The sequence below is a fragment of the Salvelinus namaycush genome, chromosome 6 (genome assembly GCF_016432855.1).
Source record: "Salvelinus namaycush isolate Seneca chromosome 6, SaNama_1.0, whole genome shotgun sequence".
Classification (NCBI taxonomy): Eukaryota; Metazoa; Chordata; class Actinopteri; order Salmoniformes; family Salmonidae; genus Salvelinus; species Salvelinus namaycush.
Window position 1 is genome coordinate 43,383,038 of NC_052312.1, and position 25,439 is coordinate 43,408,476.

Consider the following 25,439-nt stretch of genomic DNA (forward strand, 5'->3'; position numbering starts at 1 on the left):
GTTAAAACCTTGATGGATGATTAAAAAGACAAATGGAACCGTTCATCAGACCATTATTCTATGTCTACTAAATAACGATAAAAAAAATAGATTGTAACTGCTAATGGTGATAAAGTGAAAGAGGAAATGTAGCTAGGCGTACTGTGCATTTGTGGGATACGGGTGTCGCCGACGTCCTCTCCGTGCGTTACACAGTCAGGCATTTGTATATGACACTTCGCTAATGTACTTTGTACACAAAGTATTGCAGCGGAAAAAAACTCTAACGGTATTGCTAAACGTCCACTTCCAATTTAATTCATTAGAGCTTGTTAATGCGCATCAAAAGAAACTGAAACTGGACGTTTAACTGTAGTAATTTTATTTTTTCCTCATTCAAAGATTTTACATGCAGTTTTACACACCAAAACCCGCCATGTTGAAAGTGGTTTGACATATTGACAATGTCCGGTATTTTCCGATGCCTTTGCGCACCTATGTGTGGAAAAAAACGTGACACACCTACACGTTTAAACTGTAAATATGAACATTTAAAATGAAGTCAGGGGTGTGAATTTATGAGCATTTCACTATTTTATCGTTTTTAGTGGAAAGCAGACCGTTAGATGGAAATTCATTTATCAGGCTTATTGAAATGTGTTTTTCCTACGCACGGCAAGCATTAAAATAAATGTTTATGTAACCAATTTATTTTTGCATCAAGGTTTATATTAAATAAAGAAAAACAATCATACTAACTAAATTGAAAGTGCCACGAAGCGACGTTCTAACCGCATGTGAAAACTATAATTACGCACGTAAAAACACTTTGAACAACTTGGCTCCTGAATGCGCCAGTATTTATGTTTCTAGAGAAACAGCCTCGAGTAGGAATGGTTAAAGGTTTTAGCCAGGAAAAACCTTTCACGGTAGATATTTCGTCGAGAAAACGACGGCTCCAGATTAGTAACCTACATAAATATTTAAAGAAGCGTCAACCTGTCACCTGTCTTACCTTAATGATGTTTTTTTCGCGTCTAATTTGCGAGCCTTTTTCGCTCGGTGGAAGCCAGCGAGCGACGTCTTTCAACTGCACAGCACAGAGCTCGTTCCAATATGGCATCCCACATCTGCGCATGTCCAAAAATCTTCAGATTATTTTCAAGCCAACTCCTTCAATGACCTTTAGTGCAGTTACGAATTTTTTTCTGACAATTATAAATAGAATGTCGAAGTAGGCTACCCACCCCCATATTTTAACCCCTCGGTCTTTCATAGTTTAAATACACAACACATAGATGTTGTTACCAGTGTGTTTACACAATGATGAAGCCACTATTTTTACACTTCTAAACATTTTATTTTATTTTATCTTTATTTAACTAGGCAAGTCAGTTAAGAACAAAATCTTATTTACAATGACGGCCTACCACGGCCAAACCCTAACCAGGACGACGCTGGGGAATCCCCCTATGGGAATCCCAATCACGGCCGGTTGTGATACAGCCTGGAATCGAACCAGGGTCTGTAGTGACCCCTCTAGCACTGAGATGCAGTGCCTGCATCTGCGCTACTCGGGAGTCCAATTCATGATAGATGTAATGACATTTCCGAATACGTTTTTTATTGTCGAAACTAATTGTTTCATTGTTTTAAAAATGGGAATATAGGCTATATTCTATTAAGGTTGTTTTTACATGTGAAGTATAAGTGTCCAATACACAAATCCCAAAAGAAGCCAATAGGCATACTGTATAGTCAAAGATAAAAAGCTGTTTAAGCCTTGAGCCAAAAATGCTTGTCTAACAACTATTTGACTTTCAAATAAATGAACGAACGTATAGGCCTATGCATGTGCTACCCCCTTCTTTGAGAATTACATTGGCACTTTTTCTGACTGTTACAGTCGTGTCTTGACATACTAACCTTTTTCTTTCGGTTAATTGTGTGTTTTTATAAAAAAATTATGCTATTCAACATGTAATGAAACGCAACTCAAAGTTTAGTGTGCACGAGAGACAGTCTTACTGATTACAAGGGAATTCAGTGTCACATACTGCACAGAAGTCGTATTTATTTAATGGTATTGATTTAAAAGATCAATTAAAAAGGTATCGTTTTTTAACAGCTCAATTTGTGTTGTTTTTGTAATGTTAGTGCATAAAGTCGAAACTGTTTCCCGCTTGACTGAAAACTGAAAACGTTTATGCACTTTATTAAAACACTTAGAGCAGCCTACATGAGATAAAACCATTGACATTCATTGATAAGCAATGCATTGATAAAGGTGAGTATCTCATGATCATTCTGTCCGTCAACCAAACCCTTGTATTCATGGGGTCCAGAAGCAAATTGGGGTATAAGGTCTTCATATGGTCCCAGTTCGGCCCATGTCTCCAAAGTCCCGAATTGAAGGCAACTCAGCAAGGCATGAACATTTTAAGTTTCCATGAATTGAATTGTATTATCAACCAATATATGATCAGGGTATCATCTTCATGACTATGTAACAAAAGCATCGCATTCAATGGATATTGCATTAGAAGCAGGCCTATTGTCCTGTCACATTTTTGGAATGTGCCTCATGTACTGAAGTGACTGTCATCATTTTATTGCTCTCACTTATTGACACATATTTAACATGGCTACTCTATTTGGAAGATTAACTATTTCATCAAATAATTGTTATAGCGTTCAAGCATTACTGTAGTCAATACTATCCTCTAGTGGTAGAGCGTGTGTAGGCCCACTCGCCAACTGAATGGGAATAGACAGACATGATAAGGGTATAAAATATAACACATTTTAAACTGTCTTGAACTGGGTATCATATTTTATGAGGATATTCTTTTGACGAAATAAATGTACATAAAAAATATGTATGATTGTTTGAAAACTATAGTTACAACAGTGTATTGTGGAGGTTTTAGGCCTGTAAAATGTCAGGCTATAATGTTTGGTATAGACTGTGAGTAAATCAATTGTTTTAAATTGCGGAACAATAATGCAAAATCTAAATTGCGCAATATAGACCTACTTGTTGGATAATGATTTTGGGAAACCCTGCAACCTCCTTCGGCTGTCATCATCCCATAACAGTGCTAGAATGAATGAGCATCATCTTCCACTTGCAACTCAAACAAAAAGGCAGGCAGTCACTCAGATAGGCCTACCGAATTGTCTGAGTTGCCTAGCCACCACCGGCCTCATCCACACTCCTCTGGTGAAGCGAATGCCTCTCGGCGGCTTCGCGCCTCCGGGCCATCCCCGTGGAGGGAAGTGTGCGTGTGCACGTGGTGGTGAGGTGCTGGTAACAGATGGTTGGTTAGAAACGCGCGGTTTAATCTGCCAGAGAAGAGGCTTTAACAAGTGCGCGGGGGAACGGATTATCCCCCACGTGCGACGCATGCATTGCACGGGCCACTGCCCTTTGTCTGTGTGCCAGTCAGAAGAAAAGTGATGGTTTGTCTCTACAACTCAATAACTCCCAAATTCATCTAGCCTGCCTTGACAATGACCATGGAGTAGGCCTATCATAAACCATTGGATTTAATGAAATGCCATAGGCCTATTGCAAACCCATAGGCTATGGCTATTGATTGAATAAGTAATTAATCAGTAATTAATTAGATGCCAACTTCCTCATCATTCCATAACTGGACAATAGTGGCTTCATGACTAGGCACTAATGCACACAGCCCCTTAATCTCCAACTAAAGACCATTCAAAATCCGTTTTGCTTATTAACACTTGAAAGGCTTTGAGGGATCCCACTTTGAGCCAATGAGCAGTTATTCTGACTGCAAAATAACAGTCTTATAAATACATTTCACATACTATTGCACAAATAATCATTTGGTTGTGTGTTATGAAGGCTTGGGTAACATTAGAGTATGTTACCCAATAAAACAAATCAAAGAGCATTTTCATCGGTTTATGTTAGTGTAGGCTATCTGTGGTGCACACGGAACAGTTATTCTTGGAAAAGGTGATATTTTGAAATAGAGATAATCTCTTACATTTTTTTGGTTATTTGGCAAAGGTAAGTGTTTTGGAAACCTCAGAATCTGCTCTTTCTGATAGTATATAGAGGTCAAAGGGTCTTACCTGCATGTAACTCTGTAGGAGCCTCAGAGGATTTGAAAAAGTCACTTTTTGGTGCTCTGTTTCCCTGCCTCTGTGTCAATTCCAACTAAACTGCAATGTCTCTTCATATTCAATTTGACAATTGACAATATTGTCACCCATCAGATTATTGCCAATTTAATTTTGTATTTAGACTAACTCTATTATTATATTTGTGAAATAATTTTCAATATAGTTTAGGTGTAGTTTAGATGGGCCATCATCAGCTGAGCAGGCTGACTGCTGGTGAATGAGAAGAAGAAAGACCTTAAAAAACCTTTAAAAACTGGATATGACACAAATTCCGTTTCTGATCTCGAAATTCTAAAAACAAATGCATGTGATAAATATACTTACTTAGGAAAAGTAAATGATGGAGGGTGGCATTAGTTTAAAAACGGCAGAGATATTTCAATATAATTAACATGCAGTCTAAATGACTACCTCAACGCTTCCACTATTGTTGTCTCTCATCATGTGTAGGACACATCATCTGACTGCTGTATTACAGATAATTCATATTACAAAGGTTGTCCATTTAGATTAAATTATAGCCTAAACTCTATAGCCTACATGTGATTAGAACGTGGTAACTGTTAAAGAGTATTTCAAATGGCGCTTGGGACATTGGATGGCCCCCTACTGCGGATACAGGGGCGCGTGACTGCATTAACAAAAGGAACAAAGACCGCCTGCGCTCGCAGAGAGATCCAAGGAATTCAACAGCAGGAGGTGACGTCAGAATCCCGCAATTTGCGGTGTTGTTGCTTTCAAAAACATTTGATATGGAGTAGAACAATTAACCCTGTTCCGAACTTTAGTTTTCGCATTTTCGGGGACTTTTTATTTCGCAAAATAATTTTGTTTTAACTTCACGAGAGAGACGTTGAGCAGTGATAGCATGGCAAATACGTTGTTTTGTTTTTCTTGAGGATATACGGAATTTCTCCTCGCAAACAACAGGGGAAGTGCCCCCTGTCCTTTGTCTGCCACGGGTGTTTTTAAAGTATTCGACATGGACATTTACGGATACAATGGTGTTTTCCTGGTCAAAAGACTATTTAATAATGCAGCTTTTGAGATTTCGAACATGTCAGACATTACGAAGGCGAATCCTCGGGGATGCGATAACGGGGCTTTGACAAACAGATTCGGAGTCTTGATTCAAGGGTTGCTGGCAATAGTTGCCTTCAGCACATTGATGGGTGAGTATCTTTCAGGAGAGAACGTAACAATGTTTCAATTGTTTATAATTGTTTAGGCTAACCTATTGTTTCGATATAGCAGATCATGTTTCAAATAAAATACTTAAAAATCACTTCTAAAGGGAACGTCAAGGGTCTGCTCAGCCAAGCACCGCACTGGTATCTACTGCAGAGCTACACTCTCCATCTATGAGCACGTGGCAGTTTGTTTGTTTATGCTATTTGACGTTTCTATCCGATAGGCTGCTGTTGCACTTTATAAGGCTGATAATACATATATAATTATATTATAATTCCATTTAAATAGTATATTATAAGAATGTTTCCCATATCCTTTTATGTGCCAGCTATAAAATATTAAACGCCGCTGGTAGCCATCATCAGTGGCACATCAACACAAATGTAAACGATCTCGAATGTATCATATAACTATTAGACTATTGTAGACTTATAAACTACTTGTAAACAATCTATAAACCCGTTTCATTTGTATTATTCTTATTATTGAAATGCCTCTTCAAGACGGGGGTGAACGTTTATGCTGTATGATGGAACATTTTTTTGAGAGGGTGGTCATAAAATCATACAGAATACATCCATGCCTTTCTGAATATAAGAGAATAGGCTCTCAGTCTATATCTCTATCTACAGTGAGATGACATTTTGTAGTCATGTACTTTACAACAGAGGGATTTATGAGAGAAAGGGGTCAGAGTCTAAAGGTGAGTGGAGGATCAATTAGCTTTGACCTCCTCACAGTTACTTATTAGTTAGAATATCAATATTTAGCCAGCAGTGCGTGTGTATGCATGCATGTAAGTACTTTATCAGCCAGAGTACCCAAGTCTGAAAATCAAGGGTCTACTCAGCCAAGCGCTGCACTGGTATGCACTGCAGAGCCATACTGTCCATCTCAATGCCACTCCTCCGCTTGCCAAGATGCGTCCATCTTTGTTTCGAGTCCTCTTCCTCTTGGCTATTTTGGTGACTTCCTCCCATTGACAGACCACTGGCCCCACCTTTTGCGCGCCAGAGTTCTTGGATACAGTTGCTATCATTTTATGCCAGGCACCAATTGTGGCTTTGCATTCTAACCTTCAGATAGTTTTTGGGTGATAATGAGTCAAACTGCAGCCACAACATGATGATTGGTATGTGAACAGTCACACACTCAGACCTTGTGTTAGATGGGGAGAGAGGAACAGTGGGTTCCTGTTAGACACGTAGCCCTGAGCTACCAGTGTCCTGATGGGGATGGGTGGTCTGAGGGAGCATGTGGTTCTGACTGTGCCATTCTTTATCCATCTCTCCTGGACCCACAGAGGACATGTACACACACACAAATATAGCATTTTTCACTCTTCTATGGCTGTCTCTCTCACACTGCGTCTCTCCATCTCTCTCTATCTACAGTGAAGAGGTTCCGTGAGCCCGTAGGGATCAGAAGACCATGGAGGATCTGGTAAGAGTGGTGTTTTTAATTTCTATTTCTTATCAGAGTCTGTATCAAACCCCAGGGAAGAACAGGAGACCGTCGGTTGATCACATGGCTGAGGATCATAGATTCTATTAGATTTAGAGATGTCCATGTTTGTTGCTTGACTCTTATGTATCTGGCTATTACAAGTCACCATGGTGATGACCATCCGAAATTTCACCCCATCTCTACAGGTTTTACGACACGTCCAAGCAGGCCATTGGCGCTCTCTTCATTCACTTCGCCAATGTGTTCCTCTCCAACCTCACAGAAATGGACCCTTGTTCCCTGTGAGTCCATAGCTGTGATTGGACAGGTTGGCAGAAACCACCTGCCAATCTAAAGTCTCAACCAATCATTATGATAAATAAATAAGATGTTCTGTTGTCACATACAGCAGATGGGTGCAGTGAAATGTGTTGTTTTACACCGTCAACCATAGTAGTATGGTGCCCCTAGAGCAAATTAGGTGTTAAGTGCCTTGCTCAAGGACACATTGACAGGTTTTTCACCTTGTTGGCTCGGGTATTCCAACCACTAACCTTTTGGTTACTTTCCCAATGCTCTATCCGCTAGACTACCTTTTGCCCCATGTCAAATAATTGACTGGCTTCCTGGTGGGTTTCCACAGGTATCTGATGAACTTCTTGCTCGATGCCACGCTAGGCATGCTGGTCATCTGGGCGGGGGTCAAGGTTGTCTCCAGGATCGTGGAGTACAAGCAGTTCACACTGCTCACCTTTGGAGAATACGGTGAGTCTCCTAGACATGTGTTTAGGTCGTGTCAAATGTTTGGAGGTTGGCCAAAGCATAGACTACTACTGTTCTGTGACTGTGTCATTGGAGAGGGTTGTGCCAGTTCATTTTCTGATTATTTCAGGAAGGTTGACACTTCTTCCTTTCACCACTGGAGGCCGCTGTAGACTCATGAGAATATTGCATGAAAAACATCCTCCGATGGGTAATGGTGACAATAGTGTGGGATTAAGTTCTAGCCAATTGCTGCACTGGTTCCGTCCATAAATTTGAATCAGAAATACAGAACCAAAATAAGATTTTAAATGTTAGTCTGTTAATCTACTGTATTCCACAAGGTCATTTTTCTACTGTATCTGCACATGGTTCTGTTTCATGCTGGTTTTTCCATTGACTATTATGATCCACCGGATTGTAAATGCAGCTGTGCCTTGACCACTGGCCAAATATTTTAGTGGGCTTTAGTTTCCATCCGATCTGTATCACGCTCTCTGTGTGCTGACCTTTTCCCCAAAAGCCTGCTAGAAATACTCTCTCTCTGTCATAACTATTAGTCCTGAAAACTAAACAAATAGTAAGACATTTAGCTGTTTGTGTAAACCCACTCTGTCCTCTTAAAGAGCTGAACAACATGCAATCATGTCAGGCGTTTGTCTTTTGCCTTTTTTTCCCCGCAGTTTCTCTTATACCTTTCTCTCTGCTGTCTCACTTCTCTTTCTCTCTTGTTTGTCTCAATCTCATTTGTCTATCTGTCTGTCTCTGCTATGTTCCCAGGCATACAGTGTTTGTTAATGACAGAGACATGTCCCTGTCTGTGTACACTGAGATGAAAGAGAGACGCAAATAGTACACGTGGGACGTGTTTAGACCAGCACACTGAGTTTGTGGGTTTTTGTGTGTCTGTGTGTATGAATGTGTGGTTGTGGCAGTCTGGTGTCGTCCTCTCTATGGCTGATCTTCCCTAGGTGACGATCTGAGTCCGTTGGTCAATGTATATAGTTGCAGTGTGGTCCTTCTCACCAGGTGACCCTCCCCAGGCTGCAGCATGGCTCGGTCAGTGTGGTGTCTACCTTCTCATCATGGTCCTGGAGAAGAGTGTAGTCAGCTTGGTGCTGCTCATTCCTGGATGGACCAACGTGAGTAGGCCCACAGTACCCACAACCACCTGCTCCAGGGACATGGGCTAACCCAGATCCTGAGAGAGCTGAGAGACTACCCAATCGAGAGAGAGAGAGCAGAAGTGTCAGCCATGTTCTTTCTTCTCTGTTCTGTGTTTGAAATCTCTGGTGACAATTTAAAGTCAACAAAAAGTCAAGCCTGAAAAACAAAGGGAGGATGAAAGGTTTTGGAGAGAACAAAGAGAAAGTTGTCCTTTGAACAGAATGGGAACATTGACCTTCAGCCAAATGAATATGGGACTAGGGTCTTGTTTGGTTGATTATTTGTTTGAGGCTGTGGATCACCTGCTCAAACCTCCTTTGTGTTTTAGGGTCATTGTTGCTCTGTTCACTGCTCCATTGTTGCTCTGTACACATATATATATATATTTTTCGACACTGGGGATTTTTTCTCAGGGGAAAAAGGTGGGGGGGGGGGGGGGCAGCGGCAGCCCAAATTGTCATTAACATAGCTCATCCCAGACAAATCGAATACTTAGAGCATTTTTCTGTCTCTCTCTCTCTGACATGGTGAATACCACATAATCATCACATTAGCTCCAATCTCACTCATGTTACACAGTAGAGAGCCAAAGAGATGCTCCTTCTATTATAGTGCAAAACATTGACGATCTAAATGGCATTGGATGACAGTCGCTTGTGTAACGCGCCTGTTATTTTGCCCTGCCCAAATTGAAAGTGTGTATGTGTGTGTTGTGACGCTGTGTTTCTCTGCGCGCTGCTGTTCCAGCTGCAGTCTGTGTTGCTGGACTATATCCCTAACCCTCAGGTGGAGCTTGTGTTGGTCATGCTCATCGTGCCCTTCATTGTCAACGTGAGTCTCACATTCAGTCTCAACCAGCGTGCACTAACACTCTGCATAATGTTGTGTATATCTCACAGGAGGCTGCTGAGGGGAGGACGGCTCATAATAATGGCTGTAATGGAGTAAATGGAATGGTATCAAACGCATGGAAACCATGAGCCTGATACCGTTCTAGTAATTTTATTATGAGCCGTCCTCCCCAATTAAGGTACCACAAACCTCCTGTGGTATATGTAGTATCCCAGACAGTGATAAAACTAGTATTTTTGGATAGAAAACCTACAAAAAGTTTACAGTATGCAGGCTTACTAGGCTACAGTGATCACTCTGCGTCCACCACTGCACCGGTTGTACTGACTGAGTTTGTTCTCTGTGTGACCCTCTGTAGTCCATCATGTTCTGGGTGGTGGACAGTCTGATGATGAGGAAGTACAAGACTCTGAAGAGCCTGGTCGACTCCTCGACCAAGGTCGCCTCCACGGCGCCATGGGTTACCGGCGACGAGTCACGGGTGAGTCAGTTAACTAGAGATGTCCCCGACTAAAAAAAATAAAAAATAAAATAAAAATCTTGGTAGACCGAAAGCCATCTGTTCTTTCGACCAATTTTAAAACGTGTATTTTTCCATGTATAGAAACACCCTATGTGTTTTTAATAAAATCATATATACTGTATATATGCATTGAGCTTGTCTGATGCTTTAAGATCACTGTTTGATGAAATAAGACACAAATGACTGAAGAGGGAGCCAGAGATCAAGATAACCAGAAGAAAAAAACCTTAGCCTGTCCCGACCCTCCTCCTCCCGCCCCTAATAGCTTTCGCAGATTCTGCCGTTACTCGCCTGAAGTTGCCGGTAATAGGCTACATGAGAAGTCGGCAACATTTCTCATGTGGAATGCCAATTTCTTACCATTTCTACCGATCTGCGTGCAAGTTATGGTTTTCATATGCACATTTTCGTGGAACAGTTTCATTTATAAAAACGTCTTTGTACCTCAAAATCATTGTCATGTGGTTAATCAAAATTCTATCCAAATCTAAATGAAAATGATACAAACATAAAAAGTAACTTCTATTGCCATTGCCATCTATGTAAAAATAGCCTAAAAAGCCAACAAATAAAAACATTGCTGCCTGCAGGTAAGAAAATGTCCTGATTTAAAAAAAAAAAAAAATCCTATAAATCACATTGGCTACGCATAACCTGTCTGCAGCGAACTTGCAACATTGTATAAACTATTAACTTGGGTCTGGCCTGAAACTCCTTGCAACATTGTATAAAATGTTTTGGGCCCTCAAAGTTGTCCATGCTAGTGAGCTTGGAAGAGACACAGCTGTAGGCTATTTGCGTAAGGGATAAGAAGTAATCGGGTTGGCCTATTTTTATGATGTTTCCACTGGGTCAGAGCATGACATTTTTCCCTTTCACGCTGAGTGGTTATTGAAAGGGAGAGAGCTGGAAAGATTTTTTTAAATACATTGAGGAATTGCCATTTTCAATGGATGTAAAAACAGACTTTGTTTGCTTGCTGTTTGAGGTGAAGAAAACATTACTTTGAGAAGCTCTGCAGCTCATTAGTGATGGTGCATTAAACCAATCAGAAATACTATCAGATCCCCAAATGGGCACATTTATATGCCTACATTTGCACGCAGGCCAGGTAGCCTGTAGACCTACTTCTATGCGTAATCAGGTGCGCGTCCTTACTCAACATTGACAGGTGCGCTCCAAACAAAACACAATGAAAATGTAATGACGTAAACCAAAATTTGTTTCTCACAAGTGTAGCATAGGTTGTGCGCTCTGCAAGCAACGTGTCCACTCCAACAATGAGAACGGTAAAAGTCTGAAATAATCATATTTTGAATGCATTAACAGACATTACCGTAACCAAACCAACTTTGTAGATGATAAATTATAGGAATTAACTGTAAATGTACTACTGGTGATATACGTATGTAATGGGGAATTGATTGAAACTAACAGTCAAATGCAAGTTATGAAACAATGAATGTACACAAATTGGGAGGGAGCCCATTCTGGAGAGAGACGTGCATTGTGCAGCCACACTCCTCCTCTTCTTAGACTGTGCCACCCCGCGGCCTCTGCAATGGATTAGTTCACTGAGATGGGCGCGAATAAGACCGGTGTCTCGTGTGCCATAAAAAAAAAAATATATATATATTAGTGGATTCGGCTATGTCAGCCACACTTGTTCGAGCACACAGCAATGCAATGTCCATAGACCCGTAGTGAAGAGTTCAGTGACTTTCAACGTGGCGCTGTCATAGGATTCCACCTTTCCAACAAGTCAGTTTGTAAAATTTCTGCCCTGCTAGAGCTGCCCTGATCAACTGTAAGTGCTGTTATTGTGAAGTGGAAACTAGGAGCAACACCAGCTCAGCCGCGAGATGGTAGGCCACAAAAACTCACAGAACGGGACCGCCGAGTGCTGTAGTGTGTAAAATTCGTCTTTCCTCGGGTTGCAACACTCACTACCAAGTTCCAAACTGCCTCTGAAAGCAACGTCAGCACATAACTGTTCGTCGGGAGCTTCATGAAATGGGTTTACATGGCGCACATAAGCCTAAGATCACCATGCGCAATGCAAAGCGTCTGTCGGCTGGAGTGGTGTAAAGCTCGCCGCCGTTGGACTCCATCTTGCAGTCCGACGAAATAATCTGGGTTTGGCGGATGCCATGAGAACGCTACCTGCCCCAAAGCATAGTGCCAACTGTAAAGTTTGGTGGAGGAGGAATAATGGTCAGGGGCTGTTTTTCATGGGTCGGGCTAGGCCCCTTACTTAGTTCCAGTGAAGGGAAATCTTAACACGACATACAATAACATTCTAGACGATTCTGTGCTTCCAACTTTGTGGCAACAGTTTGGGGAAGGCCCTTTCCTGTTTTAACATGACAATGCCCCCTTGCACAAAGCGAGGTCCATACAGAAATGGTTTGTCGAGATTCGTGTGGAAGAACTTGACTGGCCTGCACAGAGCCCTGGCCTCAACTACATCGAACACCTTTGGGATGAATTGGAACGCTGACTGCGAGCCAGGCCTAATTGCCCAACATCAGTGCCCGACCTCACTAATGCTCTTGAGGCTGCTGCGGGTACTTGCTTCCATTCAATGTTCTAACATCTAGTGGAAAGCCTTCCCAGAAGAGTGGGGGCTGTTATAGCAGCAAAGGAGGTACCAACTCCATATTAATGCCCATGATTTTGGAATGAGATGTTTGACTAGCAGGTGTCCATATACTTCTGGTCATGTAGTGTATATTTGCTACTGCTCGACTAAAAAATCTTGGTTGCCAGCCTATCGCCCAAACAATCGACGATGTCAAATAATTGGAGCCAGCCCTATAGTTAACCATAAGAGGGGACTGCAGATCTCTGAGTGCTACTGCTCTGTGGGATCATGAAGGGATGCCGTTTGATGATAAAACATTAAAGCCCATGGGTGTAAGAGAGACTTTCCCACCAAACATCACCGTAACACTCCACATCCCCATGGGACACTGGCTCAAGACGTCTGTGTTTGTTGAGAAAGAAAAGAAACGGAATGTGTGTGAGAGTTATGATAGATGTTTATCACAGTGATTTAGCCTGTCTGCACCTGTTTTATGCCCCCCCCCCCCCCCCCACACACACACACACACACTGCTTTCTGGGTCGGTCTAAAGGGCAACTGGCCCACATAGTTACTGACAAGGAAAGACTGAGTCAGGGAACCCCCCCCGTTCGACCTCCTCTCCCCCCTTCTCTCCATTTGTGTTTGTCTCCGTTTTCTCCCGTCAATTTGTGGTGTTGTTTCTCTGTGGGTCCGTTACCCGAGTTGGATCGGGTCGTGTGAAATTGAGTCAATGTCCTACCTGTCCCGGTTGTTCTGGAAAATACTAGTCTGATTATCACAGCGATGTTATTGACATTCCTTGTTTGGTAAGACACGAGTGATGGATGTATGGAGCTAGATCGGCCTGACAGTTGTCACGTCGTTGAGTCACGTGTCTTCTGTGTTGTAGAGTTGCTCCTCATCTGTTGATGTAGTCTACCGTAAGTGTGTGATCACCTTGTTTCATTGGATCCATTGTGAGAATTGTATTTGGTGGGAGAACAGTTAGTATGTGGTGAATAGTGATGTCATTATGATATTAGTTAACTGTCTCCAGTGGGTGTATAGTGTTCCATTTGAGTGGCTGTGAAATCATGTAGTGTATATTGGAGTAGTGAGACTGTCGACAGAAGCTTTCTGTGTTGGGTAATCAGACAGAATTGACCTCCTACACAGCATTCAATGTGTTACTGTACACTCTCTCGATCTGTCCTCTCTCTCTTTCTCACCCTCTCTCTGGAGTCACAATGATTATGACAGACTGGCAGTGTTTCTCTCTCCCTCCTCGTCCCTGGTACTCTGCCAAGCAGCAACAAATCATCCCTTCATCCCGGGAATAAAAGTGACATTTGGAATTAATTTCCAGTCATTGATGTCATGGAAAGAGGAGGGGAAGAAAGAGGGAGAGAACTATGTCCATGGGAGAGAGGAGGGCATTGATTAAGGAGAACTGTTGGAGTTTGGTTGGGCAATAGTCTGTGCAATGAGTTTGATTTCAGTTCCTGACACGGTCTGTAGAATAGTGTTGGGGAATGATTTCATCCATGGTCAGCTGTGGCCATATGGTGTTCAGAGTGGGCTGTTTTACTTTTATCATAACAAAATGTTTGAGAAACACAGACACAGCATCAATAGTCTGGCCTCTTGGTTTGAGTGTATCTAAATGAAGATGTATTTGGGATTGGCCTTATATTGGGGAGTGAGTAAGGCTGGGCAAGCCCCCTTTCTGCCTCTGCTTCTCCCATTACTATAATCTCATCCAAGATGTCTGCATTGCGCACACACACTCGCACACATGCATGCACCATAATCTCATCCAAGATGTCTCTGTATCCAGCATACAGTGCATTTGGAAAATATTCAGACCCCTTGACTTTTTCCACATTTTGTTACGTTATAGCCTTATTCTAAAATGGATTACATTGTTTTTCCCCTCATCAATCTACACTAGGGTTGCAAAGGGTCAGAAACTTTCTGGTAAATTTCAATAATTTTTCCATGGGAAGTTAAGCCTGGGAATTTGGGGGATTTTGCTTAAATTCATCAAAAAAGTTAGCTTATGAACCTTTTTTTGTGGTGTGTAAAAATCGTCTTTCCTCGGGTTGCAATACTCACTACCAAGCCTGGGAATTTAGCTTAAATTCATCAAAATATAACAGTGAACCTTTTTTTGTGGGATACACAAGGCAATTCTAGGTCTTGTGGCATATTTTGGTTAAACTATCCCCAATTCAATGGAATTGCAACCCTCTGCATGCACAGTGCATTCTTCCATCACATGTACAGCTGATTCTCAAGATCTTTCACACTAATGAGATGCTATTGAGCCTACACTACTACACTGTCTGAGCTAAGGACTACATGCTTTCTGGTAAGTTTTGATTACAATACTGGGCGGGGTGAATATATTTTATATGACATACATTCTTTTTTTGTTAACTAGTAAATAGTAGCCTACAGCAAAGTGTGTTTAAATCATTTCTAACTTGTTAAAAATTTCTGCTAGTTAGTTTTTGCTACCATGTGGGTTTTAGCTTGCTTGAGCCTGCTAACTGAGGAGTGTTAATTCACCTGTTTCCATACATGTTTCATTTTAAAACATTTATCTTACAAAGGGGTTGTTTAATCTAACTGCTTAACTATTTATCTGTACATGGAACTGTATTTTTTATTTTCTACACATTTCTTTTACAGGAAAATGCCACGGGCACTATCTGATGTATGGAGACATTTCACTGCAGCTAATATAGAAGGAAAATCTGTGTACATTTGCAAATACTGTGCCAAATCATATGTGAAGAATGCAACAAAGATGCAGAATCATCTGGCCAAGTGCATAAAGTTCCCTCAGCGCTCACAACAAGCAACCTCTGACAAAAATCCCTCTACTTCTATTCGAGGTGAAAATGATTAATCAGACACCTTATCGATAGCAACAGCTCATGGACCTCCTGGAATCATACGTTTTTTTGTCTCAATGGAGGAACATAGTCAGAGAAATGCTGATGAATGTCTTGCTCGAGCTGTGTATGCAACTGGTTCACCTCTGATGCTCACAGGCAATGTGTATTGGAAGAGATTTCTGAATGTTCTTCGCCCAGTATACACCCCTCCAACCAGACATGCTTTATCTACTCATTTTCTGGATGCAGAGTTCAACAGAGTTCAAGTGAATGTCAAGCAAATCATAGAGAAAGCAGACTGTATTGCAATCATCTCTGATGCGTGGTCGAATATTCGTGGGCAAGGAATAATTAACTACATCATCTCCAACCCTCAACCAGTATTCTACAAGAGCACAGACACAAGAGACAACACACACACCGGTCTCTACATTGCAGGTGAGCTGAAGGCAGTCATCAATGACCTTGGACCACAGAAGGTATTTGTACTGGTGACAGACAATGCTGCGAACATGAAGGCTGTTTTGTCTAAAGTGGAGGAGTCTTACCCTTACATCACACACCCATTGGCTGTGCTGCTCATGCATTGAATCTGCTCCTCAAGGACATAATGGAACTGAAAACAATGGATACACTCTACAAGAGAGCCAAGGAAATGGTTAGGTATTTGAAGGGTCATCGAGTTTTATAGCAGCAATCTACCTCACCAAGCAAAGTGAGAAGAATAAGAGCACCACATTGAAGCTGCCCATCAACACCTGTTGGGGTGGTGTTGTCATCATGTTTGAAAGTCTCATGGAGGGGACGGAGTCGCTCCAAGAAATGTCCATATCACAGTCTGCTGATATGGACAGCGCCCCATCAAGAGGATCATCCTGGATGATGTATTATGGGAGAGCGTGGTAAGCAACCTGAAACTCCTGAAACCTATAACAGTAGCCATTGCACGGATTGAGGGAGACAATGCCATCCTGTCTGATGTTCAGACTCTGCTTACAGGTTTAAGAGAAGAAATCCGTACTGCCCTGCCCACTTCACTGTTGCTCCAAGCAGAGAAAACTGCAGTTCTGAAATGCATCAAAAAGCGTGAAGACTTCTGCCTGAAGCCCATACATGCCGCAGCGTACATGTTGGACCCCCAAGTATGCTGGCAAAAGCACCCTGTCTGGTGCAGAGATCAACAAGGCCTATGGTGTCATCACTACCGTGTCTCGCCACCTTGGCCTGGATGAGGGCAAGGTTCTTGGCAGTCTGGCGAAGTACACTTCCAAACAAGGGCTTTGGGATGGATATGCAATATGGCAGTCATGCCAAAATATCTCATCAGCCACCTGGTAGAAGGGACTTTGTGGATCTGAGGCTCTTTCCCCTGTTGCCTCCATCATCGGGCGGCAGGTAACCTAGAGGTTAGAGCGTTGGGCCAGTAACCAAAAGGTTGCTAGGTCGAATCCCTGAGCTGACAAGGTAAAAATCTGTCGTTCTGCCCCTGAACAAGGCAGTTAACCCACTGTTCCTAGGCTGTCATTGTAAATAAGAATTTGTTCTTAACTCACTTGCCTAGTTAAATTAAAAATAAATAAATATAAAATTCTCCAAATCCCACCAACATCAGCCGCCTCAGAGCGCAACTGGTCCTTGTTTGGGAACACACACACCAAAGCACACAACAGGCTGACCAATACAAGTGTTGAAAAATTGGTGGCCATCTGGGAAAATTTGAGGCTTTTTGAGCCTGACAACGAGCCATCCTCAACAAGGTTGGAAAGTGACAGTGAAGATGAGGCCTCAGAGTCTGATGTTCAAGAGGTGGACATTGAGGAGGTCCAGGGAGAAGACATGGAAGCCTGAGAGGAAGACAACCAAAGCTTTAGTTTCTTGACTACCATTTTACAGATGCGATGGATCATTGGGGATCATTCAATATTCCCTTTTGTTGTTCAGTGAAATCATCCCATGTGAAGAGTCAACTCATTTAATCAAAATTCAATTCATAACTAAATTGTTTTTTTTTTCTATTGGAAGGATTTAATCATTTGCGATTATGTCTACGTATGTTAAGGTAAAAGGTTTGTTTCTGTCTCCAAATTATATGGTAAATACAGTGGCAAGAAAAAGTATGTGAACCCTGTGGAATTACCTGGATTTCTGAATAAATTGGTCATCAAATTGTATCTAATCTTCATCTTTAATCGCAAAATAGGAAAAAAATAGTTTGCTTAAATTAATAACATACAAATCATTGTATTTTTCTTGTCTATATTGAATACATCATTTAAAAATTCACAGTGTAGGTTGGGAAAAGTATGTGAACCCCTCGGCTAAGGACTTCTCCAAAAGCTAATTGGAGTCAGGCGTCAGCTAACCTGGAGTCCAATCAATGAGATGAGATTGGAGATGTTGGTTAGAGCTGCCCTGCCCTGTAATAAACACTAACAAAATGTGAGTTTGCTATTCACAAGAAGCATCGCCTGATGTGAACCATGCCTCCAACAAAAGAGATCTCAGAAGACCTAAGATTAAGAATTGTTGACTTGCATAAAGCTGGAAAGGGTTGCAAAAGTATCTCTAAAAGCCTTGATGTTCATCAGTCCACGGTAAGACAAATTGTCTGTAAATGGAGAAAGTTCAGCACTGTTGCTACCATCCCTAGAAGTGGCCGTCCTGCAAAGATGACTGTAAAAGCACAGTTCAGAATGCTCAATGAGGTTAAGAAGAATCCTAGAGTGTTCGCTAAAGACTTACAGAAATCTCTGGAACATGCTAACATCTCTGTTGACGAGTCTACGATACGTAAAACACTGAACAAGAATGGTGTTCATGGGAGAACACCATAGAAGTTGAGTTGTTTGGAAGGAACACAACACTGTGTGGAGAAAAAAAGGCACAGCACACCAACATCAAAACCTCATCCCAACTGTAAACTATGGTAGAGGGAGCATCATGGTTTGGGGCTGCTTTGCTGCCTCAGGGCCTGGACTGCTTGCTATCATCAATGGAAAAATGAATTCCCAAGTTCATCAAGACATTTTGCAGGAGAATGTTAGGCTATCTGTCCGCCAATTGAAGCTCAACCGAAGTTGGGTGATGCAACGGAACAACGACCCAAAACACAGAAGTAAATCAACAACAGAATGGCTTCAACAGAAGAAAATACGCCTTCTGGAGTGGCCCAGTCAGTCCTGACCTCAACCCGATTTGAGATGCTGTGGTATGACGTCGAGAGCAATTCACACCAGACATCCCAAGAATATTGCTGAACTGAAACAGTTTTGTAAAGAGGAATGGTACAAAATTCCTCCTGACCGTTGTGCAGGTCTGATCCGCAACTACAGAAAATGTTTGGTTGAGGTTATTGCTGCAAAAGGAGGGTCAACCAGTTATTAAATCCAAGGGTTCATATACTTTTCCCACCTGCACTGTGAATGTTTACAAGGTATGTTCAATAAAGACATGAAAACGTATCATTGTTTGTGTGTTTAGTTTAAGCAGACGGTGTTTTGTCTATTGTTGTGACCTAGATGAAGATCAGATACAATTTGATGACCAATTTATGCAGAAATCCAGGTTTCAAAGGGTTCACATACTTTTTCTTGCCACTGTATATCCAATGCAAAAAACAACTACATTTAAATGGTATTAATATTAATTTGCATATATTTCCGTTAATTCTCATATATTCCCATGGAAAGTTTCCACCTCTGAATATTTCCCAAAATGTGCAACCCTAATCTACACACCATACCCCATAATGACATAAGTATTCAGAACCTTTACTCATTACTTTGTTGAAGCACCTTTTGGCATTGATTACAGCCTCAAGTCTTCTTGGGTATGACGCTACAAGCTTGGCCCACCTGTATTTGGGGAGTTTCTCCCATTTTTCTCTGCAGACCCTCTCAACTATGTCGGGTTGGATGGGGAGGGTCGCTGCACAGCTATTATCAGGTCTCTCCAGAGATGTTCAATCGGGTTCAAGTCCGGTCTCTGGCTGGGCCACTCAAGGACATTCAGAGACTTGTCCCGAAGCCACTCCTGTGATGTCTTGGCTGTGTGCTTAGGGTCATTGTCCTGTTAGGTGACCTTTGCCTCAGTCTGAGGTCCTGAGTGCTCTGGAATAGGTTTTCACCAAGAATCTCTCTGTACTTTGCTCCGTTCATCTTTCCCTCGATCCTGACTAGTCTCCCAGTCCCTGCCACTGAAACACATCCCCACAGCAAGATGCTGCCACCACCATGCTTCACCATAGAGATGGTGCCAGGTTTCCTCCAGACGTGACGCTTGGCATTCAGACCAAAGGTCAACCGACCAGAGAATCTTGTTTCTCATGGTCTTGAGAGTCCTTTAGGTGCCTTTTGGAAATTCCAAGTGGGCTGTAGTTTCCATCTGGCCAGTACCATAAAGGCCTGATTGGTGGAGTGCTGCAGAGATGTTCCACAGAGGAACTATGGAGCTCTGTCAGAGTTACCATCTGGTTCTTGGTGACATCCCTGACCAAGGCCCTTCTCCCCGGTTTGCTCAGTTTGGCCTTCAATGCTGCAGACATTTTTTGGTATCCTTCCTCAGATCTGTGCCTCGACAGAATCCTGTCTCGGCGCTCTACGGACAATTCTATTGACCTCATGGCTTGGTTTTTGCTCTGACAGGCACTGTCAACTGTGGGACCTTTACATAGACAAGTGTGTGCCTTTCCAAATCATGTCCAATCAATTGAATTTACCACAAGTTGACTCCAATCAAGTTGTAGAAACATCTCAAGGATGATAAATGGAAACAGGATGCACTTGAGATCAATTTAGAGTCTCATAGCAATACTTATGAATAATTATGTAAATAAGATATTTCTGTTTTTTATTTGTAATAAATGTGAAAAAATGTCTAAACCTGTTTTCGCTTTGTCATTAGGGGGTATTGTGTGTAGATTGATTTGTAAAAAAATTATTGAATCAATTTTAAAATATGGCTGTAATGTAACAAAATGTGGAAAAAGTCAAGGGGTCTGAATACTTTCTGTTTGTGGATTTATTATGGCATAAAGGCCTTTCCATAAACTGTATGAAATTGGAATTCCGCTCTGTTGGGATTATATGTGGTGGAGCAGTGGTCTGGACAATATTCCAGACTGGGAATAAAGTGGGATTTTATAGCCTTGGAGTGGGAATAACAGCACACCAGACCTGGAGACATCACCTCATCTTGGCCGACAGCTGCTCACGTGTTTATGTGACGGTGTCTCTATGTTTGTGTATCTGTTCTCTGACGTGTTTCTCCCTCATCCAGGTCCTGTTGACAGTCGAGACAGACACTGAGGAGGATTGTTCAACAATGGTCCGAGGAGGGTCCCACTCTAGCCTTCCAGTGGTGGGCATAATACCTAGCTGGGTGGAGGTGTAGCTCTGGTATCCTTCTCTACAAGACCCTGACACATACGCTGACCCGCGCCACACACAAACGCGAGCACGGATGTGTGAATGTACGCTCCTTCCAGATCACACAAATTAGCTTTTTTTCATTGTACACATCCCAATGATGTCTTTGATGACTTGGCTGTTATGAGGATGAAGAGAAAAAAAGTCCTTCACCCATGCAGTCCCTGTTTACCGAAACAACAAGCTTGGTGGGGCTATACAGTGTCTCGTAATGGAGATAATTAGAGAGCACAGTGTGAGCTTGAGGGAACACGACAGTGATGATGAAAGAGTAAATCTGTCCTCTCTCTCTCGGGGGGATTTTGTGAAAAGGGTGTTTGTTGATCTCCAAAGAGCTCGTTGACAGTACAATCTGCTCTGTTTTCCTTCATCATACAGATTACTGCTTAGTTCAAACCTTGACATACAGCGTCTAATGGTCTGTAATTAAATACGTTTAAAGTCTGTTTTGGACCTGTAGTATTTAGTAGAATCCACTACTAGTGTACTTGTCTCTTTTCCTCCTTCGCCACTAACAGGTGGAAGGGCTGGATAGTTTCAATCATTGATTTCACCTATCACGTCCACTCAGATCAGTTGTCAGACTATTGTAACTCAGCTGGAGGAGTTGGACCTTAAAGTTGGAAATGTTTTATCTCTGAGTTGGACTGTAGTAGTCTGGTCTGGAACAGTTCTTCACACTATCTCCAGAAGATGTTTAACAAGGTGGAAAATGGTATTCTATGTGGAAAATGGACCACATTTTATATACCTCATGGATGTCCATTTGGGATTGATTTGGACTTATACAAATATTTGCAATGTTTCTACTATGAACTAAAGAGCTTAGTGCTATGGAGTGATTTTGAACATTCTAATGTATTTTCTTATTTTTGTTGTTGTCTATTTTACATATTTTACTGTATTCATATTACTTGGGGTTAAACCTGTGGTAATGACATGTAATGGGAGATTTCCAAGTGGTATCACAGAAATGATCACGGTCAATTCAGAGATTACCTGAGATACCAAAATAGTGTTCAGTTGATCATTGTATGTTCATTCTTATAGATCACATTCCTCAATCATTGAGCTGTTAACTCTAACATGAAAATACACTACTGCCATTTTTGCATTAATTGAATTATGTTCCTGGAACCATTTAATGTCTTAGTGATGTGAAAGATTCTGGTTGTGAGACTGTCATTTCACGTGACCTCAAATGTGTAGAACAGCTACGGTGAGGACCCGCACCACTACATTTATGCTAATTATTCACTGTAAAAAAATTACTCACATGCTCTGTCTATAATATATATTGTATTTAGCGTTACTCCAATCCATCATGTATGTGTTTTGTGGAAACAGAACTTTGAATTGTGACTGAATGTTTAATGGATATCCACTTGAAAGTGCCATGTTGCTATAATATATTCATGATTCATTTATGATACAACAAGAAAAAGGTCTTTGTCTTTTGTCTTAACTGTTGTCACTATTGTTTGTATTATAATTTCAATTCAAGTAAAATTGTATAATAAAAAAAAAACACGAGTGTTGAATACCTTTGGTGGCTCGGGTCAACCCGGGGGCCCCTGGGCTCGATGACAGACACCTGAGCGGGACGCAGAGTAGTACACCTGTGTGTGGGGGGCCAACAGGCCTTTGACCCCAAACTGATGACAGGAGGGGTGAGGGGGGCGGTTAGAGGGGGAGCTAGTCATTGGCACAGGGACTGGTAGAGGAGAGAGTTAGTTAGGGGGGTGTCTGGTGTGACCAGGTGTGATCCTAAGCAGAGTGTCGCCACTTGAGCTTGACCAGGTTTACTTGTTTGCTCTCCCAGTGAGCACCTAAACCTAGCATGCAAAGAGCCTGCCTTCCTGCAATGACTAAGGCCTGGGTTCAGTCCCAATACGAGTTGTAGACAATGGGGCTGTTAAACGCAATTCCCGATTGAGCAGCGTTTACCGTGAATATGAGCTCTAAGAACATGAGGACATTGCCTTTAAAGCCCTGATGGGATTAACTCAGTAGGATGGAGCACAGTACTAGTTTTGGGTGTGATTCCTGCTTGGGCCACATACAGCACATACTTATACTAAATGTTTGTGTTAACTGTTAGTTACTTTCATAGAACTGTTTACTTTGTAATGTTAGTATTATGTTTCAAGTGTTCTCACCATCTAGAACTGTTCAGAAAAAAGTTGGATCTTTACAAATATTGTTTTTATGTTTTACTTCCTTTACACACAAAAAGTTCATCCGGTTCAAAAAAGGTTATATTTACAAGTACAACATTACAGTATAAAACGATACACGTTAAACAATGTCCTTATTACATTTATATTAAAAATAGTAAAAAAATATATTCAAGAATATTGATGGTTGGTTATTCAGTGCAGACGCTCCTGAGGAAAAAACAACAGGAAGTAGGCAACAGGAATTGGATTGAAAGACATGGTTGGAGGGGGATGGGTGGATGGGGTAGTAGCATAGAAAATGATAGAGGCCTCTAGTAGCCAAAAGGTTATGTTAGAATGGGCTGTGCTATTGAGAGCTTCCACCATTTTAATGTAGTCAACTGGGTGGGACTTCCAACTTCATTAGCTGATTCCTCCTGGTGACCCAGTTGGAGTCATGTCCTACTGGGTCATTAGGAGGGATCAGCCAATTGTGAAGAAGAAAATTGACTACTTTAAAATGGAGATAGCCTCAATGGCACTGCCCATGATGTCACAGACGCAACAGTTGAAGTCGGAAGTTTACATACACCTTAGCCAAATACATTTAAACTCAGTTTTGCACAATTCCTGACATTTAATCCGAGTAAAAATTCCCTGTCTTAGGTCAGTTAGGATCACCACTTTATTTTAAGAATGTGAAATGACAAAATAATAGTAGAGAGAATGATTTATTTCAGCTTTCATTTCTTTCATCACATTCCCAGTGGGTCAGAAGTTTACATACACTTAATTAGTATTTGGTAGCATTGCCTTTAAATTGTTTAACTTGGGTCAAAATTTTGGGTAGCCTTCCACAAGCTTCCCACAATAAGTTGGGTGAATTTTGGTCCATTCCTCCTGACAGAGCTGGTGTAACTGAGTCAGTTTTATAGGCCTCCTTGCTCACACACGCTTTTTCAGTTCTGCCCACACATTTTCTATAGTATTGAGGTCAGGGCTTTGTGATGGCCACTCCAATACCTTGACTTTGTTGTCCTTAAGCCATTTTGCCACAACTTTGTAAGTATGCTTGGGGTCATTGTCCACTTGGAAGACCCATTTGCAACCAAGCTTTATCTTCCTGATTGATGTCTTGAGATGTTGCTTCAATATATCCACATAATTGTTCTTCCTCATGAAACCATCTATTTTGTGAAGTGCACCAGTCCCTCCTGCAGCAAAGCACACCCACAACATTATGCTGCCACCCCCGTGCTCCACGGTTGGGATGGTGTTCTTTGGCTTGCAAGCCTCCCCCTTTTTTCTCCAAACATAACAATGGTCATTATGGCCAAACAGTTCTATTTTTGTTTCATCAGACCAGAGGACATTTCTCCAAAAAGTACGACCTTTGTCCCCATGTGCAGCTGCAAACCGTAGTCTGGCTTTTTTATGGCGGTTTTGGAGCAGTGGCTTCTTCCTTGCTGAGCGGCCTTTCAGGTTATGTCGATATAGGACTTGTTTTACTGTGGATATAGATACTTTTGTACCGGTTTCCTCCAGCATCTTCACAAGGTCCTTTGCTGTTGTTCTGGGATTGATTTGCACTTTTTGCACCAAAGTACGTTCATCTCCAGGCGACAGAAAGCATCACCTTCCTGAGATGTATGACGGCTGCGTGGTTCCATGGTATTTATACTTGCGTACTAATGTTTGTACAGATGAACGTGGTACCTTCAGGCGTTGGGAAATTGCTCCCAAGAATGAACCAGACTTTTTTATCTGAAGTCTTGGCTGATTTCTTTTGATTTTTGCTTGATGTCAAGCAAAGAGGCACTGAGGTTGAAGGTAGGCATTGGAATACATCCACAAGTACACCTCCAATTGACTCAAATAATGTCAATTAGCCTATCAGAAGCTTCCAAAGCCATTACATCATTTTCTGGAATTTTCCAAGCTGTTTAAAGGCACAGTCAACTTAGTGTATGTAAACTTCTGACCCACTGGAATTGTGATACAGTGAATTATAAGTGAAATAATCTGTCTGTAAACAATTGTTGTAAAAATGACTTGTGTCATGCACAAAGTAAATGTCCTAACCGACTTGCCAATACTATAGTTTGTTAACAAGAAATTTGTGGAGTGGTTGAAAAACGAGTTTTAATGACTCCAACATAAGTGTATGTAAACTTCCGACTTCAATTGTATATGGCACAGATAGAAAGATGAGTCCTTTATCTAACTCTATGGGTAGTTGAGTAGTGTTTGGAGTGTGAGTATGTGGGTCAAAAAGAAAGCTGATTTAGAGGTTTAGCGTCAGAGGGT

The 25,439-nt window shown here is 41.6% G+C and overlaps 2 protein-coding genes across 4 annotated transcripts in view; one reads left to right on the forward strand and one right to left on the reverse strand.

Moving 5' to 3' along the window:
* Window positions 1-1,101, reverse strand: part of LOC120050067 (scm-like with four MBT domains protein 2) — a 41,341-nt gene extending 40,240 nt beyond the window's left edge. For both annotated transcript variants that reach the window (XM_038996693.1, XM_038996692.1), the window contains exon 1: window positions 995-1,101. The gene's annotated coding sequence lies outside the window, so the exon portion shown is untranslated. The remainder of the gene's footprint in view (window positions 1-994) is intronic.
* Window positions 1,102-4,802: 3,701 nt separating this feature from the next.
* tmem110l (transmembrane protein 110, like) lies at window positions 4,803-21,286 on the forward strand. 2 transcript variants are annotated; one of them, XM_038996697.1, is made up of 8 exons: window positions 4,803-5,309; window positions 6,723-6,771; window positions 6,981-7,076; window positions 7,418-7,539; window positions 8,566-8,678; window positions 9,451-9,534; window positions 9,914-10,036; window positions 20,825-21,286. In XM_038996697.1, exons 1-8 carry the CDS (start codon window positions 5,120-5,122, stop codon window positions 20,936-20,938), a joined length of 891 nt encoding a protein of 296 aa, XP_038852625.1. In that variant the 5' UTR covers window positions 4,803-5,119; the 3' UTR covers window positions 20,939-21,286. The 2 variants fall into 2 exon arrangements, with proteins under 2 accessions (XP_038852625.1, XP_038852626.1); XM_038996698.1 differs by lacking the exon at window positions 6,981-7,076.
* Window positions 21,287-25,439: the final 4,153 nt, after the last annotated feature.